The following is a 17413-nucleotide window of genomic DNA, read 5'->3' on the forward strand; positions in this document are numbered from 1 at the left end:
TTTGATGAATAGTTGTTTAAAAAGCTGTAAGATAGCACTGTGGAGACATGGTGTAAAAAAAGAAGTCTTCAAAACCAACTCACATTTCTTTGGATCAGAACCAGAAAAATTTGTGTAAGCAGTATATTTACCAAATGAATTTCCAGTAATGGAAGCCCATTTTTCACCTTAACATTGATGCTATTTATGCAAAGCCAGGCAACAAAATTATATCTTCATGTCACTTAATGTTTGCTACATGGACCAAATTTCAGTCATTTTTTAATTGTGAAGCTAAAAATAATGTTTGCTGCTGAAAACTTGAATTCTGCAACCAGACTTTCTTAACTTTACTTTCTTAACTTTATATCCAAGCCAGTGAGAATAGGTTCTTTCCCAGGAGATTCAGCCAGTTCACTAGGAGCATGAACCTCAGAAGAGACGATAGTTCATAGCTCCTCTCGTTGGACTTACCTAGTATGAACTGCTTGAGGATTGGGTAAGAAGGGTGATGTACCATGTGTGAATCGGCTTTGTTTTGGCAGTCGGGCAGGATACTTAGCATATCTGTCCAGAATTCCAAATCATTAAATGAGATGCTTGTTTCCCAATCGCTCTGTCATGACACGTCAACGTGTCACAAACATTTCCCCGCAGTGTTGCAGCAAGCCTAGCTTTCCTCAAAGCTCTGGTTCCTTCTTAGACACATTGCCACCAGGCTACCAGTATGGTCTGCCCATTCTCTCCCCACTCCCAAGCATTTTACAGTCTTTATGTCTGGATTTAGCTGAAGTCTTTTCTTGGCCAGGCTTGGTTTTCAGGTCCTAGTCTGAATTCCTTCACAGATGCCAAGTTGTTGCTACAAGGGGTTAAGTCAGTCTCTACACATAAGTCTAACAGTTTATCATTCAAATGACATTTCTTTGAGTGACAATCATTGCCAGTGTCCTATGAAACCACCATTTCTTTTATTTCCTAGAATTGGGAAAGGATTTGAGACACCAGGTGTAAAGGAACGGTGAAGAAAGAAGAGTGTTGGTTTGATGAACACTTGTGAACTTGACTGTTTCTTGTGGGCCAGAGAAATGTATTTGTGTCAGCCTTGCCCTTTCTTGCAAGCCCTTTCAGAATATTTTCCACAAAGTTATCTGTAGTTACCATTTGGGTCAGTCTCCTTCTCCCCGTTCTCCTACTGTGTATTATTTAGATCTCCATCATATTACTACTGTTCAGGTTCTGCTTTGTCACTTGGTCATTTGTGCCTGTCTCTTATTGAAATGGTTAGATTGTTCTTTGTATCTTCAGAAGCACCTATAATACAATATGATATGATATGATAATATACAACATAAAATAACACGTTTAAATATAGATATATATTAAGTTCCTTAAATATAACAGAGTCATATTCAATATAAAGTATTGAGTACTTACTCTATATTGTATGAGACACTAGTGACAAAACAAAGAACAAAACAGGTATGACCCTTTCTTTCAAGGAGCTTTCATCAGAGGATGGACATTAAACAGTAATTTAAACTGCAGCCTGATGAGTCTAGAAAAGGAGACATGCTGAGTGCTGTATATGAAATGATACAAGAGGAGGACCTTGCCTCTTCTAGGGGATGGGAGAGATGATTTTCTGGTAGAAATGCTGTCTGTGGTGTCAGCTGAAACTTGGAGGATAAGTAGGAGTTAACCAGGCAGAGGAAGGGGAAAAGCATTGTACTCAGAGGGAACAGTGTGTAAAAAAGCATGTTGCTGGATTGGTTACCTTGAAGATACGAAGTGTTGAAAGACCAGTGTACTTGAAACACAGTGAGTGGGAAGAGAATGGTGCTGGAGGGGTAGACAGGCATCAACTCTTGCAAGGATTTGTGGGTCATGTGTGGAAGATTTGGTTCTTTACCCTAAAATCAAGAAATCACTACCACAAGGTATACAGCAGAAGATGCTTAATCTACATATTTATTTAATTAAACAGCCTCCAGCTTCTGGAATTTACACTTGCACTCATCGTGCTCATTTGTACGTTTTAGTCCAGGGAAAAGAAGTAGTATAACTTATACAGGTAATTGGAATATACTTTACCAAAGTTTGTTGATAATAAGATGCCTCCTCAGAAGAGAAAGAACTACCAGTCTGGATCTAAGGCTTTTGAATTTTAGTATTAGATGTGGACCACTTGGTTTATTCTGATAACCTGGTCATCTTCCTCCCAATTGATTCTGGTTCTATTGTCTCAGTGACCATTCTTGAGTTCTGAGACCATTGACCCTGCCACCCTTCAGGAAAACTTAGCCATTAAAGGGAAGAACCCCAGTGATTTTTCTCTAGCTGGAGTTGTGTGTCCATTTCAATTATAAGCAGTCTCATGGAAAGCTTGAAGGAAGGAAAGGAGGGGAAGGGGCATCAAAATGCAAAGGGCCTGGGACTAGGCGTCCAATCATTACTTTGGTGAACTGGGGCTCAGAAAGATAGGAGGTTGCAAAATTTGTGGATGCATTGAGAACAAGGAAGGCAAGAACTTTTTTTTTTTTTTTGAAAGTATAATTGACCTACAGCACTATGTTGGTTCCAGGTGCACAACATGCTTATTCAATAACTCTATATGTGACAAAGTCATTTCCAGAAGGTAAGAATTTTTGATGGATATTCTCAAATTTTAAATTGCTTGAAGATGCCAGTGCTTTGTGCATAGAAACTTTAGATGATCAACAGTTCTTAAATATCAAAACAAAACTAGAAGTGTGCATAAATAATCATAGGTTCAAAAAGTTGCTTATTACTTTTTGAATCCTTAAGACTAGTAGAAATGAAAAAAAAATTGTTTAACCAGTTCTTATTTTTTAAAAAAAGCACAAGAAAGAGTAATTTTTAGTCAATTGCATGATTATTTGGTGATCCTTACTATAGTTGTTGTTGTCGAATTGTACATGACTGAGCGACTGAACAATAGCAACAACTATACTGGGTACAAAATAGAAAAAAATAGAGATGCAGTATTTTCTTAGGAGAAACATATCTCTCTTATATGTTAACTTTGCATTTGCTTTTAAGCATTCTCAACTCTTGGATAAGGTATTTTGCCTCTGAGCCAGTTTCCTACTGCATGGTAGGGCTATAGGAGCTTGTGGATGTGAAAGGGCTTTTAAAAACTACAAAACACATACAGATGTATTTACTGGTTTTATTGTTGCAGTTATCTATTACTGAGGAATGAGTGAAGTCACTCAGTCGTCTCCGACTCTTTGCGACCCCATGGACTGTAACCAGGTTCCTCCGTCCATGGGATTTTCCAGGCAAGAATACTGGAGTAGGTTGCCATTTCCTTCTCCAGGAGATCTTCCCCACCCAGGGACTGAACCCAGGTCTCCTGCAGAGACCTGGTAGGTAGGCAGACGCTTTACCATCTAAGCCACCAGGGAAGATCATACTGAGGAATAAACCATCTCAAATTTAAACCAATGATTTATTATTTTGCACAATACGCTGAGTTAACTGGGATCTGCTGGACGGCTCCAGTGTGACTTTAGGTCACTCATGTAGCTGCATGCAGTTGGGAGCAGAGCTATGGATAGAATGTCTTAAAATAAGTGTACTTACATGCCTCACAGGTATGTGGCTCTTGGCTGGAGTGCCTCTGTTCCCCTCCACCTGGCTTCCCATTCTGTAGGACCTCTCTCTCCATGTGGGCTCTCTACCTGGATACAGAGGAGCCCAGGCTTCTTTATGTGACATTTGACTGAAGGCTTTTTAAGACCTAGACCAGCAGGTTACTCAACAATATGTTTATATACTTCTGATCCATCACAAGACCATCCCACATACAGCAGGTGGAAAAATAGATTGCAAGTCTTGACTGAGGAGAGCAAACGTGCATTGGGAAAGTGTATGCAGACTGGGAGGGATTGTGGCAGCCATCTTTGAAACATTGTATGGACAGTTATTAAGTAAAGCTTGATAGATAAGAGATTCCACTCTCAATGAATAATCAGTTAGAAATAAACTCAACCTATACTACTTCTAGAAATTAAAAAGGTTTGTCATTTTTAATATGCATCATTTTTAATTTCTATCTTTGCATAATAACCATCAAATATATTCTTAGTAGTTATGCTAGTTGAAGGGGAAAATGTTGTCCCCTAAAAGCCTAATTCCTGATTTAGTTTTATTATTTAATAACAAAATGTACAGTAATCATACTTTTTATTGTTTCAGAAGTTAAGTGCACTCTACATGTTTATTGATACAAAGGGAATTTGGATCTCCCTCTAGTGGCAGTAGGTTTTCTTTTCTTTTTTCAAAGAGCTTGCTTGAAATACTAAGATGGCTGACATATGTAACAGAACGTAGTTTCAAAAATCACTGGTTCTCACTGAGATGGGTGCTTTCTCCTGTGTGAGTTATGGTAGATTCTTTCATCTCTTATGAGAAATGTTCACCTTCCTAAGAAACAATGATCATATTATATGAAAAAAATTAAAAAGAGATTTTGTTTTTAAGTATAAAAACTTAAGACCCATCAATCAAGGTCTTAAGTGAAAATGATTATATTTGGACAATTAAAATAGATTGATCCTTCACTGAAAAATAAATTGAATTTTTAGTTTTTGTCTGAAGAATTATTTTTGGAGCAGATAAATGTATTTGACTGCAAAAATATTTAGAAAGAGAGCAATAGATAGTTACTGAAATGTGAAACTTGGGAAACACTAATCGCCAAAACAAAAATAAATAAATACAAAATAAAAATAGAGGTACCCAAACCTTCTACTTTCCTCTAAAAAAAGTTCGAGTTCAGATTTTCTTAGCCAGTGGAGAAACAATATTCCTCATAGCCATCGCCATCATTGTACAAAAGGAAGCACCACGTCAAAGGGTGGGAATAGAAAAACAGGGACAATAGAATGTGTAAAGGAAGCTTTCCTATCTCCACCCCACCACCAAATAGAGTTAACTTAGTCCTGTTGTCTGTTCATTTACAGGCAGATCTATTCTAATTCTTTAAGAAAGGACATTTTCTATAATGCTATCAGAAAAAAACATTCTTACAAATGCTGTTTTCTCAACTCTTTACTGAAGCTGATCCAAGTTACTTATCCTGCATTGTCTTTTCTGGCAGGCTGAGGTCCTCATCCCTCTCTTCTCTTTCACAGAGATAGCAGGATGACCAGGGGTGGTAGATGAAAATTCAGAGATTTTTTTTTTCTTTTTTGCTTTTTAAAATTTCCAGAAAGTAGAACCTAGGATTATCCAAATAATGTCAGGATATTTTTTGTTTGGGAGTAAACTATGAACTAGTAAGATTTCACGAAATTAATTAAACCATCCAATGAAAATTGAGTTTTTCTTTCCAATACCTCTTTTCAGTTCGACGTGTATAACCAAGTATGCGTCTCTTGTGGTCTCGATTACATCCGGTGTTTTTAGCTGGCAGCATTTCCTCTGTTGAGGCCCCACTTGATTTGCCAGACTTCATTTCTGTGAATATAAAGAGAAAACCAAGTTGTATGAGACAGTGGAATTTAAGAAAAAAAAATCAAGTGTTAGGATAACATTGATTTTTGAAATAAAAAACCAGCACTAAATCTGTTACAAACTGATCCTTTGATTATGAAAAATATATAGGCTACAAAAGTACTTGGAAAGTCTTATAGCCATCTTTTAACCATGCAGTATGTTTTCTTTTGAATATATATAAAAATTTAATTCAACTATCAGGGACCAAAGAAGCCCCTCCTTTGTAGTTGTACGGATCTGGAATAATGAAAGTAAATTTGCAATTCTTAAAATGGTGTTTTCTTCCAGTTCTCATAGAAGTGTTTTTGGAACAGTGGTCTGTACTAACAGCTGTATTCAATCTTGAGTAAAAGTCACTTCCTGAAGAGAATGAAATTCAACTTAACATTCAAACTTGCCCGGAACGTAATCCTGTGGGGCGGGTGTACTATGTGATTATGAAACTGGGCATGGGCACCCTGCTGAGGTGGTTTCTTGTAAATAGTACCCAACAGAAACCGTTAATCGGTGCCAGTGCTTTGAACTGAGGATTTAATCATCTAAAAGCATTGCTTCTTCATACACAAAACCATCTTAATTTGCAAGAATTTTCCTCTTTGGTATTTTGAAAATATAATTCCCTTCTGGAATTATATTTGTATGGAATCTGTATCTTTATCTACACACACTCATATATATATAGATAGATAGATATACATATATATGTGCATATGTTTATATATATTTAAGCTTCTCAGATTTTTTAAATTGTCATTCTTAGTTTCAGGCAAGTTTGTTTTTGATTTTTTTTAATTCATTCACTATAATGAACCTAGTTTAAATAGAGTTTTTGTTCCTGGCCTCATAAGGTTAGTTGATTACACGTAGAGATATGAGAAGTACAGTTTTAGCCACTTAATATCTATTTTAAAAATATCTTTTAGATAGATATTACTAACTTTTACTGTCCTAAATATTGTACTTATTTATTTTAAAGAAACAAATGTGTATCAGTATAATTTGGACATTGTTAATGGAATCATGCTTTAGGTGGAAAAGTTTTTACTGAATCAGTTGTTTCATTTATATATCACTCTTCTGATGACTCAATAGTGATTACATGGTTTTCAATCAAACCATCAAACTGAAACAAAGAGAAAGTCTGACATGTTAAGCCAGAATTAACAAACATATATAAAAATTCCAGCCTTCTCAATTTGTCGAAATCAAAACCATTTCCTGCTTACTTTGGTAACAAAGGAGGGAGCGAGGCTTTCTTCACTCCTTGACGAAATCTCCCAAGTTGCCTTGAAGACCTTTGTTTATAATGTCTTCATGCATTCTTTTCTTTTTGACATGCTCCCCTCCCTCCAGTGAGATACTAATTAAAGAGAGGCCACTGTGACCCGAGATGGTTTAAAAGTCACCAGGAATGAGGCAGCAGGGCAAATCTGGACAGGAAGTGCTCATTCCTAAAATATAACACAGCCCTTAAGACCATCTTATCAAAAATCTATTGGCTTCTAATAGCAAAAAAAAAAAAAAAAGTGCTTCCTTTGATTTAGGAGATATACACTTAAACCCAAAATAGAATCTCTAAAACTTATTTAGACAATCCGGCATATGTACACTTTTTAGAAGAATTTGAAACATAACATCATCTCATATATTAAATGGTATATTAAATGGTCATTTTAGAGACATTGAAATACATAAGCATTAATGACATATTTGGAGTTTCATTTTGGTTTTTGTTGTTGTTTTTGTGGGGAGAGAAACCTATATCTTGGCATTCCTTTTAAAGAATTTGAGACAGCTCAGATTGTATGTAAGAACCTTGGTTTTCTCATATACAGAAAATAGCAACACTTTAATTGGGATGATAAGATACCAGCTGATCATGTAGGTGCAATTAGGGCAATTTTGTTAATAATAAAGATTTGAAAGAAATGGAGATAATTTAGTAACTTAATAAGCGGGTGGTTCTGCCTGACATCAAATTATTTCCTTCTTGAAATGACTTGCTGTTGCTAAGTTCTAACTTTCAAGAAGCAGTTTCTTATATAACTGTGTTAGTATTGTTTAGCATGATGCTTTTAATCGCAAGTAATAGAGACCCTCTACTGTTTGTTAATTAATGGAGGTGGGGTTGTTCTAAGAATGTATGAATAGGAATCATGAGTCTCTTATGAGACCAGACCTCAAGGGAACCCATGAAGACTGCCTTACCAGGCCTTGGGATTGGCAGGAACCATAGTGGCTGTGGGCCTTGTTAAACCAACTGGATGACTGGTCTCAGTTCAAGGCACCAATCAAAGAACAGGAGTTTTAAGTTTTCCTTCTTGAGTGTCCTTCATTTCTGTCCCCCAGTTGCTCATTTTTTAGCTGCTTTCTGTGTCTGGCTACTTTGCTTCTTGCTGTCTCTTGGAAGCTCATTCCTCCATTCCTCTGAGTCTCAGTGTTGTTGGAAATCCTTGCCCTGTGAGTCACTATTACAAGTGATGATTCCTCTGTCTCATTGTTTCTGTTTCCTCCCAGCTTCAGCTTAGTCATGGCCCCTCAACTGCCTCACAGCTTCCCTCTCTGTGCACAGCTCCCAAAGGTTTGACTACAGTAAACTCCCTGCAAATATTGGTTGAATGAATAGATGAGGAATGTTGTTAGGGTATTACTTTATCTTCTCTTTCAATCAAATTTTTAGGGAGCTAGTAAGATATAATCTGTCTGCAATGCAGGAGGCACAGGAGACGTGGGTTTGATAGGTGTGTCAGGAAGATCCCCTGGAGTAGGAAATGGCAACCCACTCCAGGATTTTTGCTTGGAGAATCCCATGGACAGAGGAGCCTGGAGGGCTACAGTCTGTGAGGTTGACCTTCAAAGAGTCAGACATGACTTAGTAACTAAACAACAATGAAGAGATGATCAATTCCTCATTGTCTTAAGGCCACCATCCCCTTTTATGCTTGTTTTGTAAGTCCTCTACCTTCCAATAGCTGCTAATCTTTTAGCATTTGGTTGCTTGGGATATAAAAGTTAACACCAGGTCAGAGTTCTCAATTCTTTATTCCTTGTCCTTCACTTTTTTTTTTTTTTTAAATAAAGGTGAAAGGGAGGTTCTAAAGTTTATTTTGTAAAAATCTTTCCCAGATTCTGCAACTTGTATAATAGTTTATGAGGAGATAGTAGGCATGATTAGATCCAAATGGGCAATTATGTTTTTCATTTAAAAGTTTTCATCCAAAACTTGGGTTGAAGAAGAACCTGAAGAGCAGTTCAATATTCAATAAAATACATTAAAAAAAAAAAAGATTCAGTTGCTCAGATTTCCCTGTTAGAGCATGACTATCCAAAGTTGGCAGTTAATGGGGCTTTCATTCTTCTGGTACTTTGGAAATGATCAGCGTTCCCAAAGGCATTTGAGAGTGTTTTCCCTCATTAGAGGAAAAGTGCTTTTCCAATTCTGAGGACTTTCTGTGTGAAAACAAAAAGAAAACAGATAATAAAAGTGCTACATGAGCATGAGAAAATTTTTCTCTTTAATTTTATGAAAATGGTAGATTTTTTCCCCTTGGACTCATATACCAATAAATTTAAAATAACTTTTGTTTGTAGAGTTGCAACTGTGTGCAAGCCATTGAGCTAGACCCCTAGCTCTTAACAAGCCTACGAATTCCAGTGAAATGCACAGTTGGATATAAGCAAAGTACACTACAAATGGCCATCATAGGGAGCAAATAGATTTCAGTGGTGATGAGAGAGAGAGACAGATAACACAGTGAAGGCTGAGCAGGGAAACAGAGGCTCAAGGCAGCTAGGACCATGGGACTGGACCCCTAGAGAAAAGCCAGGATTGGCTCTCTAAATGTGGACTCCTTTATTTAGGGTGATTACTGAAGTGCTAGTCATGGGTGAACTCATATATAGAGTAGAATCTAGAGCAGAGAAGAAAATGAATGCAAAGGAGGACGACTGAAAGAATAGACATTTATGAAGAATTCCATGAAGGTGAGTTACAGAACTAAATCATGTTGAATGAGGGCCAAGAGGCAGCTGCGGGTAAGTGGTAGGGGCGGAAGCTAGATCACAGTGGTCTGTAGCTAGAAGGGAAAGAGAAGGTATAAACATCCACTGATGGGTGGTCTTTTAAGAACTTTGCCAATTAATAAGAGAAAGAATAAAATAGCTTAAGAAGCAAAGAAGCGATTTTCCTTCTCTTAGGATAGAAAAGATTTAAACAAGTTAGTTTACAGGAAGAAAAAGCCATTGCATCTTCTGTTATTTCTAAAAGGAAAATATATTCATGTATTACTTTCATAGAAAGAAAAGGAAGAAAAAAGGAAGATATAGAAGTTGGGTTGGGGAGATATGTGTGGGGGATGGGAGAGGAAGTAATAGGGAAATTCATTTGAAATCAAGGATTCAGATGGAAATTTACATCTCGAGAAGAACAGGGAACGTCTCTACTACTTAGTAGTGAAGAATGCCAAGAAAAAATATATATTTGATCATCACATAAATAATGTCCGTTGATCTCTATGTTATCATTTTTCAATGAAGAGTGAGATTTCCAGTTTTAGGGGAAAAAAATTAAAGGTTTGGAATTCTGTGGGGGATGAGATAGGAAGTCACTTGGAAATGAGTAAAGTGAGCGTTATGCTTAAGTGAATTTTTCATGAAGCCAGTGAGCATGGTTATGACTTGCCATTGTCAGCAATGCAGGAGGAGGAATGGAAAAATCTGATGGTCAGAACTGCTTGTGTGTAAGACAGGATGAAATGGCTGTGGATGCTGAGCACTGGAAAGAACAAACTTGGTGTCCCTGATTTGGGGCTTTAGATTCGTTAGAAAGTGAAACGTGTGTGTATGGTGGGGGTGCTGTTGGTAATGGTGGTGGCAGTATGACCAGATGGAGCAGAAGAATGAAAGGATACAGAGAATGAAGGGGAAGCTTACATTTCTACATCTGGGATGGGAAGAATAATGGTGGTGTCAGATTAATGAAGCAATGCCTATAAAGTACTTAACAACAATGTCTGGCACATATTATGCACTGAAAAATGTTATCTCAAACTATTATCTTTATTAATAAGAGCACAGAAAAGATAGAAAAATGGGCATTTCAGGACTCGATGGCATGCAACAGTGTTAGTCATTGAAGTCAAGCAAGTATGCAAGTTTTCTTGAAGTGGAGTTCAAGCACCAACCTGTAAAGTTGGGATTTTAGTTGACATGATATTACCTAGGAAAAGCTCTTCAGTTCAGTTCAGTTCAGTCGCTCAGTCATGTCCGACTCTTTGCAAACCCATGAATCGCAGCACGCCAGGCCTCCCTGTCCATCACCAACTCCCAGAGTTCACTCAGACTCACGTCCATCGAGTCAGTGATGCCATCCAGCCATCTCATCCTCTGTCGTCCCCTTCTCCTCCTGCCCCCAGTCCCTCCCAGCATCAGAGTCTTTTCCAATGAGTCAACTCTTTGCGTGAGGTGGCCAAAGTACTGGAGTTTCAGCTTTAGCATCATTCCTTCCAAAGAAATCCCAGGGCTGATCTCCTTCAGAATGGACTGGTTGGATCTCCTTGCAGGAAAAGCTCTTAGCTATGCACAAAATTATGTTGAAGGTGAATATATGAAGATGACTTGTAATTTAACAAACTGAACTGTCTTATTTGCTTCTTTCTTCCCCAAACCCCGTAACAGAGGTGTTGTTGTTTTTTCCCGTTTTACAGTTAAACAGATTTAGGTGAAGATTCCTAAGTTATCAAGTGTTAGAATTTTCTTTTGAACCTGGCAGTTTTTATTGAAAGCCCATGCCTTGCACATTACTCCACACTATAAACAGCAGTGACGATCTGGAGGTGATATGAGACAGAGTGTGTTTCAAGGGCTGTGCTGTTTTGCATTGAAGAGGAACATGGAAAAGGCAGATGCCTCTTGGTGTGGGGAAGACAGAATTAACCACTGGAATTTCAAGGAAAATTGTGTCATGAGGAGAAAGTAATTCTCAGCTGCTTTAGTCATTCTGAAATACATTTTGGTACCATCTTGGGTTATAATAAAATAAATCCTTACCTGTGAAAACATTTCATCAGTACCAAAGCCTCTTATGTCAAGAGGCTATAATTTTTATGCACTTCTTTTTTTTTTTTTTTCACGAAAAAGAACAAAACATTATATTCTGTAACATACAAGTTGTAGACATCTCTCTTATGTCTGCATGCATGCTAAGTTGCTTCAGTTGTGTCTGACTCTCTGCGACCCTATGGACCAGCCTTCCAGGCTCCTCTGTCCATGGGATTTTTCAGGCAAGAATACTGGAGTGGGTTGCCATGCCCTTCTCCAGAGAATCGTCCCAAACCAAGGATCAAACCCGTGTCTCCTGCAACTCCTGCATTGCAGAATTCTTTACTGTTGAGTCACCAGGGAAGCCCATCTCTTTTATCTCTGTCTATATAAGTAGAGCTGAAATTAAATGCTTGTTTTTTCTGGGTTCTTATAACTTACCCTCTGGTTCATTATTTGTAACAGTGTTTTTCAGATAAGGATGGGAGTGTGTGTCTTCATCCTTTTTGACACAGAATCATATAGAAGTAAGCCACAGTGACTGATGGGAATATCCAGTCCAGTATTCCTCAGGTGTGCTGGACTGGAAAAGAGACTAAGAACAACTGATTTATGGTGAAGCCAGGCCAATAAGTACTTGCTGAGTGCTCACAGGATGCCTTTTAACATAGTAAATACTGGAGAGTACCTGGTAAATCTTGGTCATGGTTTCATCAGTAGAGGAGTTTACAGTGTAAAGACATTAGATTGACCTAACTTAGGCATTTAATACAGTCCTTAGAAAATATAGCAAGAGGTCTTGGAAAATAGATGAAAGTAGGAAAAACTCAGAGGGGGTGGACCATGAGCTGTGATTTCAACAGAGCAAACAGAGGGAGGGATGAATGTGGTTTGGCTGATGGAAAAACAGAGGCTGTTTCCTGGCAAAACTCAGAGCCAGAAAAGAGTGAGTTCATCTGCAGCCAAAACACAAATAGTAGCCGGAAGAGAGGTAAAGGAGGAAAGGAGTTAGAAAGAGTGCTTTACCGGGGATGATCAGAAATTGCACTTGATGTGGGCGTGTTAGGAAGTACAGGGATGTGGCCAAAGAGGTCATAACAAAGTATTTTAGAAGCAATGCAGACATCAATTTGGAACAAATAAGGACTGGTTAGAAGAAGAAACAGAAGAGATTCCAGCAGTTCTAGTCTGAGGAAACTAATGGATATAAGATATCGAAAATGAAAAGAGAATCAGTAAGGATGAAAATGAAAAGAGAATCAGTAAGGACCATAGAGGCACTGCTGATTTAGAAGATGGGCATTTTCACTGTCGACTGTAGAAACTGACTGAATCCTGATATGTTTCATCACTTGGAATTAGATAGCATTTTCCAACAGATTTGCTGTCACTCTTGTACTATTCAGACTGTAGTCTCATATATCAACTTTTTTAAATGTTTTTCTCTTTTTAGGAGAAAAGAGCAAAGTGGACAGATAGAGTAGTTATTTCAAAGAAAACTTCCTAGCTGTTGGAGCACCAAGAATCAATTTGCCTTGGTTTCTGCAGTCCTCTGAAAACCAACCTCACGAGGCATTTAGTACACTGTATCATCTCAAAATACTTCAATTCTGAAAAATTTCAAATATATGCTAAAGTAGAGGGAATATCTTGGGGAAGGCAATGGCACCCCACTCCAGTACTCTTGCCTGGAAAATCCCATGGACGGAGGAGACTGCTAGGCTGCAGTCCATGGGGTCGCGAAGAGTCGGACACGACTAAGCGACTTCACTTTCACTTTTCACTTTCATGCGTTGGAGAAGGAAATGGCAACCCACTCCAGTGTCCTTGCCTGGAGAATCCCAGGGACAGGGGAGCCTGGTGGGTTGCCATCTATGGGGTCGCACAGAGTCCAGACACAACTGAAGCGACTTAGCAGTAGCAGCAGCAGAGGGAATATCTTCAACAATTATGAACAATTTGCCTATTCTTATTTACTGATAGAATTTGTCATGTGATAAAATGAACCAATCTACATGATTTTCAATTATAAGAGTTTATATATCTACTTTTTAAAAATTTGGTAATTATCAGAACTTAAATTATGTTTTTTTTAAAAAGAAAGGAGACAGGGTATAGAAATGGGAAAAAGTCTCTACCATGATTTGCAATATTTTGTACCCTGATTTACTTAAATGATGTCCCTGGTAAATAGCTTAAATGAAGTCTAAAACTTCTTAAAAGAGCCCCTAAATAGAATATATTTTCAAATCACTCAAGAAATCATGAATTACAGAAGCTGGAATGATATTCTTTAATACTGAAGAAGTTTGGCTAGTAAATTCAAATTTATAATCTGTCATTGAATTAGCATATCTTAAAATCATAAGCTGGTTGTACTTTAGGACATAATAATATGTGTTTCAAAAGGACTCTCATGCACTTTAAACATATTGCTTATTTATTCATTAAACCAATATTTGAATGCCTAGTGTGTGCCAGGTCCTGAGTTAGGGACTTAGAATATATTGGTGGTTGAATGTGTTAATAATTTCTATAAGGTAATATTCAGTGTGAAATCAATTATAATTTTCTCTTATAACAAGGGAAAAGTTACAGATAAATGAAATTCATAGATAACCTCCAACCAACATTTTGACCAACCTCAAGTGAATTAATAAGTTGACCAGTTTGTTTCACTTTTTCCTATGGGTTTTATCTTCACATCAGCAATGAAATGACTAAAAGGAAAGGTGCATGAGGAAGGAGGAGGAAATGGGACTTGGTTGATTCCTGAACAAATATGAGCCCTCGGATTCCAACAGCTACTAACAGTCGTTGCTCTAAGTGTGAACCATTTATATCTTTTTCTATAACTGAGTCATCTCACCTGCTAAGTTATTGTTTTGATTCACTTTGTAATTTCATATCAATTTTAAGAGTTGTGATAACCATTTTAGATATGTCTTTCTATCCGAGTTACCTGATTCACATAAAAATTACTTTTCCAAATGGAAGTGCTGGATGACTGAGAATTACTACTCCAGGCTTTGCTAAAAGGTAGACTTTTAGGTTGGAATTGATGCTAAGTGCCAGAACAGCCCTGAACAACCTTTTGAGTGTGCGTGTGCCCACTTGCATGCATTTGTGTGACTTAAACTTGGTAAAGAAGTAACATCTGGGATGAATGTTCTTAAGTTTTGTTTGTAACTGACAGCTTTAGAGCACTGATAACAAGACATGGAGTGGAGAAATCTGATAAATGTCTACAGATTTACGCTCATCTCCTTTCCACTTTTCTTATATAAATGTGCTCTGTATCTAAAGCACTAGGGGTAGAAGTTGAGGTGATTGTTAGGAGGTGGGGTGGCTGAGAGGGAAGCTGACAGCTCTGTTTGTTCCTTTGTGAGATTAGGGTAAAGTTTCTCATTCTGACTCGTGGAGACTGTGCTCACTAGTAAGACACAGTCAGATCTTGGAAAAACTGACGGTGTGAGTCATTTGCTTGCAGTCACCTAGTAGCTCTTGGTTCTTGTGAAGGTTAAAAATGAGTGTTTGCAAAAATGTGTTTCTGGAGCCTAAGCTGTAAGATGAACATGTGTGTGCACGGTATCCATGCACTGTCTTCACACACCTGTGTGCCATTCTGAACAGATTCTAGTGCTCACTTTTTTCACATTTCAGCATTGCTGAAATCAGGATGCATCTTACAATTTATGATGTTCTGTAATTGCTATTGTCCATTTTTTTTTTCAAATGTTAACATCTCTGTAATCGTTAAGCATATTATAATCAGTGGCATCTTATATTTATATCCAAATATTTATAGGAAACTGATCTCAGAGATTTGTAGGCCATTTCACTTTCCCTTCAAAAGTAAAGCAAGAAGATTTATTCTGACAGTAATAGTTGAGGTCAAGAGAGAAACCATTTGATCTTGGAATCCCATTTCCTTTATTATAAGTAACATACAAATGCAAAATGCAACATTCATTACAACCTCTCTTAGGATCCCAAGTGATCGAAAGATTAGGATGCAAATTTATCATGCTTAATATAAGCTGTAAAATGTATTCTTTAAGCTTTGATCCCTCCATTTCTCACATTCAGCTCTTTCTAGTTTCACCTCATGATCATTTTCAAAAGAGGATGCAAATCATCATTTGTCATGTGTGTGTGTGTCTGTGTCTCTCCCTGTGTGTGAGTGTGTAAGAAAGCTATCGTTCCTCATTCATTCACACCTCCAGCAGAACCTACTATGTGTAGGACAGTGGGCTAAGGAACTCATTAGAGATTTACAGACTATTTAAGCAATCTTACAAGATTGTTAAGACTCAAAGTAAGATGACTCCACCCTCACTTTTATGGGTCAGGCAGTGTAGAATATAGAAAAAAGCTATATACAATCTACAGAAGACACAGATACAAGTCCTGGGGTAGGAATATAATGAATAGGTTCAGAATTGGAGGCTGTTTAACAAAGAACCTTCTAAAGAAATGGCTAAATACGGATAGATTTAATTTATTATCAGTCATGGTGTCCAAGGGCTTCACTGATAGCTCAGTTGGTAAAGAATCCTTCTGCAATGCAGGAGACCGCAGTTCGATTCCTGGATCAGGAAGATCTGCTAGAGAAGGGATAGGCTACTCACTCCAGTATTCTTGGGCTTCCCCGGTGGCTCTGCCTGCAATGTGGAAGACCTGAGTTCAATCCCTGGGTTGGGAAGGTCTCCTGGAGAAGGGAAAGGCTACCCACTCCAGTATTGTGGCCTGGAGACTTCCATAAACTGTATAGTCCATGGGGTCCTAAAGAGTTGGACACGACTGAGTAACTTTCACTTTCACTTTCATGGTGTCCAAGGAGAGACAGTTACATTCATTCTATATTGAGTTATTTCTTGAGTGATTATTATATGTCAAGCAGGGGAACTAGCATTTAATCATTCTTTCCAACCTTGAGGTCCTGCTTCATGACCTAAGTCAAATTGTTTAACCTACCTGAGGCTCACTCTGCTGTTCAAAACAAGTGGATCATGCCAGCCTGCTACCTTCCCTGAGACTTTAATGAGATGTACAATAAAGCATTTTGTAAATTATAATATTTTTATAATATAATAAAGTATAACAAAATAATGTAATATAATATATGCCTGCTTGCCTGCCAAGTCGCTTCAGTCACGTCTGACTTCTATGGGCTGTAGCCCACCAGGCTCCTCTGTCCATGAGATTCTCCAGGCAAGAATGTTGGAGTGAGTTTCCGTGCCCTCCTCCAGGGGGTCTTAACTCATCTCCTGAGGCTCCTGCGTTGCAGGTGGGTCATTTACTGCTAAACCACTGGGGAAGCCCAGTATAACATACAGGTCTGAAAAATGTCCTCAGAAATTACCTACTTCTTCCTCCTAGTGCTTCCTCCAATTTAGAAGAATTTTTCACAGGATTTTAACATTGAATAATCCTTTAGTTGAAACTTCAGCACGTCTGCCAGTAGATTAAATATTAGATTGGGAGGTGAAGGAAGGGTGGTTCTGGGAGGATCTTTTTAGTATGCTGTCAGCATTCTGGGAGTGTTCTTTATAGTTTGGAATTAGGAACTGCTGATGTCATGATCAGTCATATTGCCATGACAATATCAGAATTTCCTCCTTTGCCTTTTCTTCGCTTGGGGAGTATCAATTTGCCACAGGTCTGTCATTGGTTTGTCCCGTATGTTAAGTGTATTAGATAACCAGACACTCAGGGTAGGGAATTTTTATAAGCTCCTTATGTAGCCCTTTGCAGTACTCTTAACTAAATATGCTGTTACTGGAAAGTTTGCCTTCATCTACCCCATCTGAATAGAAATTTATTCTAATTTCATATTTTCTTATGTGAACCTTAACATTTATAATTTAGT

General features: G+C 37.9%; 1 protein-coding gene and 1 long non-coding RNA gene across 11 annotated transcripts in view; one reads left to right on the forward strand and one right to left on the reverse strand.

Moving 5' to 3' along the window:
- Positions 1 to 17413, forward strand: part of RBMS1 (RNA binding motif single stranded interacting protein 1) — a 217956-nt gene that overhangs the window by 62058 nt on the left and 138485 nt on the right. For 4 of the 9 annotated variants that reach the window (XM_061436990.1, XM_061437039.1, XM_061436993.1 and 1 more), the window contains exon 1: positions 17126 to 17203. The exons of the other annotated variants lie outside the window; for them this stretch is intronic. In XM_061436990.1, the coding sequence (XP_061292974.1) occupies positions 17141 to 17203 (63 nt within the window). In that variant the 5' untranslated portion in view covers positions 17126 to 17140. Of the gene's footprint in view, positions 1 to 17125; positions 17204 to 17413 lie in introns of those variants that run through there. 9 annotated transcript variants of the gene reach the window in all.
- LOC133259520 (uncharacterized) lies at positions 926 to 17343 on the reverse strand. 2 transcript variants are annotated; one of them, XR_009740438.1, is made up of 5 exons: positions 16911 to 17343; positions 5343 to 5463; positions 5035 to 5225; positions 3586 to 3683; positions 926 to 1290 (listed from the first exon to the last, which is right to left on the reverse strand). It is a non-coding gene; the product is annotated as an uncharacterized LOC133259520 (long non-coding RNA). The 2 variants fall into 2 exon arrangements; XR_009740439.1 differs by lacking the exon at positions 5035 to 5225 and having other exon boundaries at positions 16911 to 17328.

Source organism: Bos javanicus, chromosome 2 (assembly GCF_032452875.1).
Source record: "Bos javanicus breed banteng chromosome 2, ARS-OSU_banteng_1.0, whole genome shotgun sequence".
In the NCBI taxonomy this organism is placed as follows: domain Eukaryota; kingdom Metazoa; phylum Chordata; class Mammalia; order Artiodactyla; family Bovidae; genus Bos; species Bos javanicus.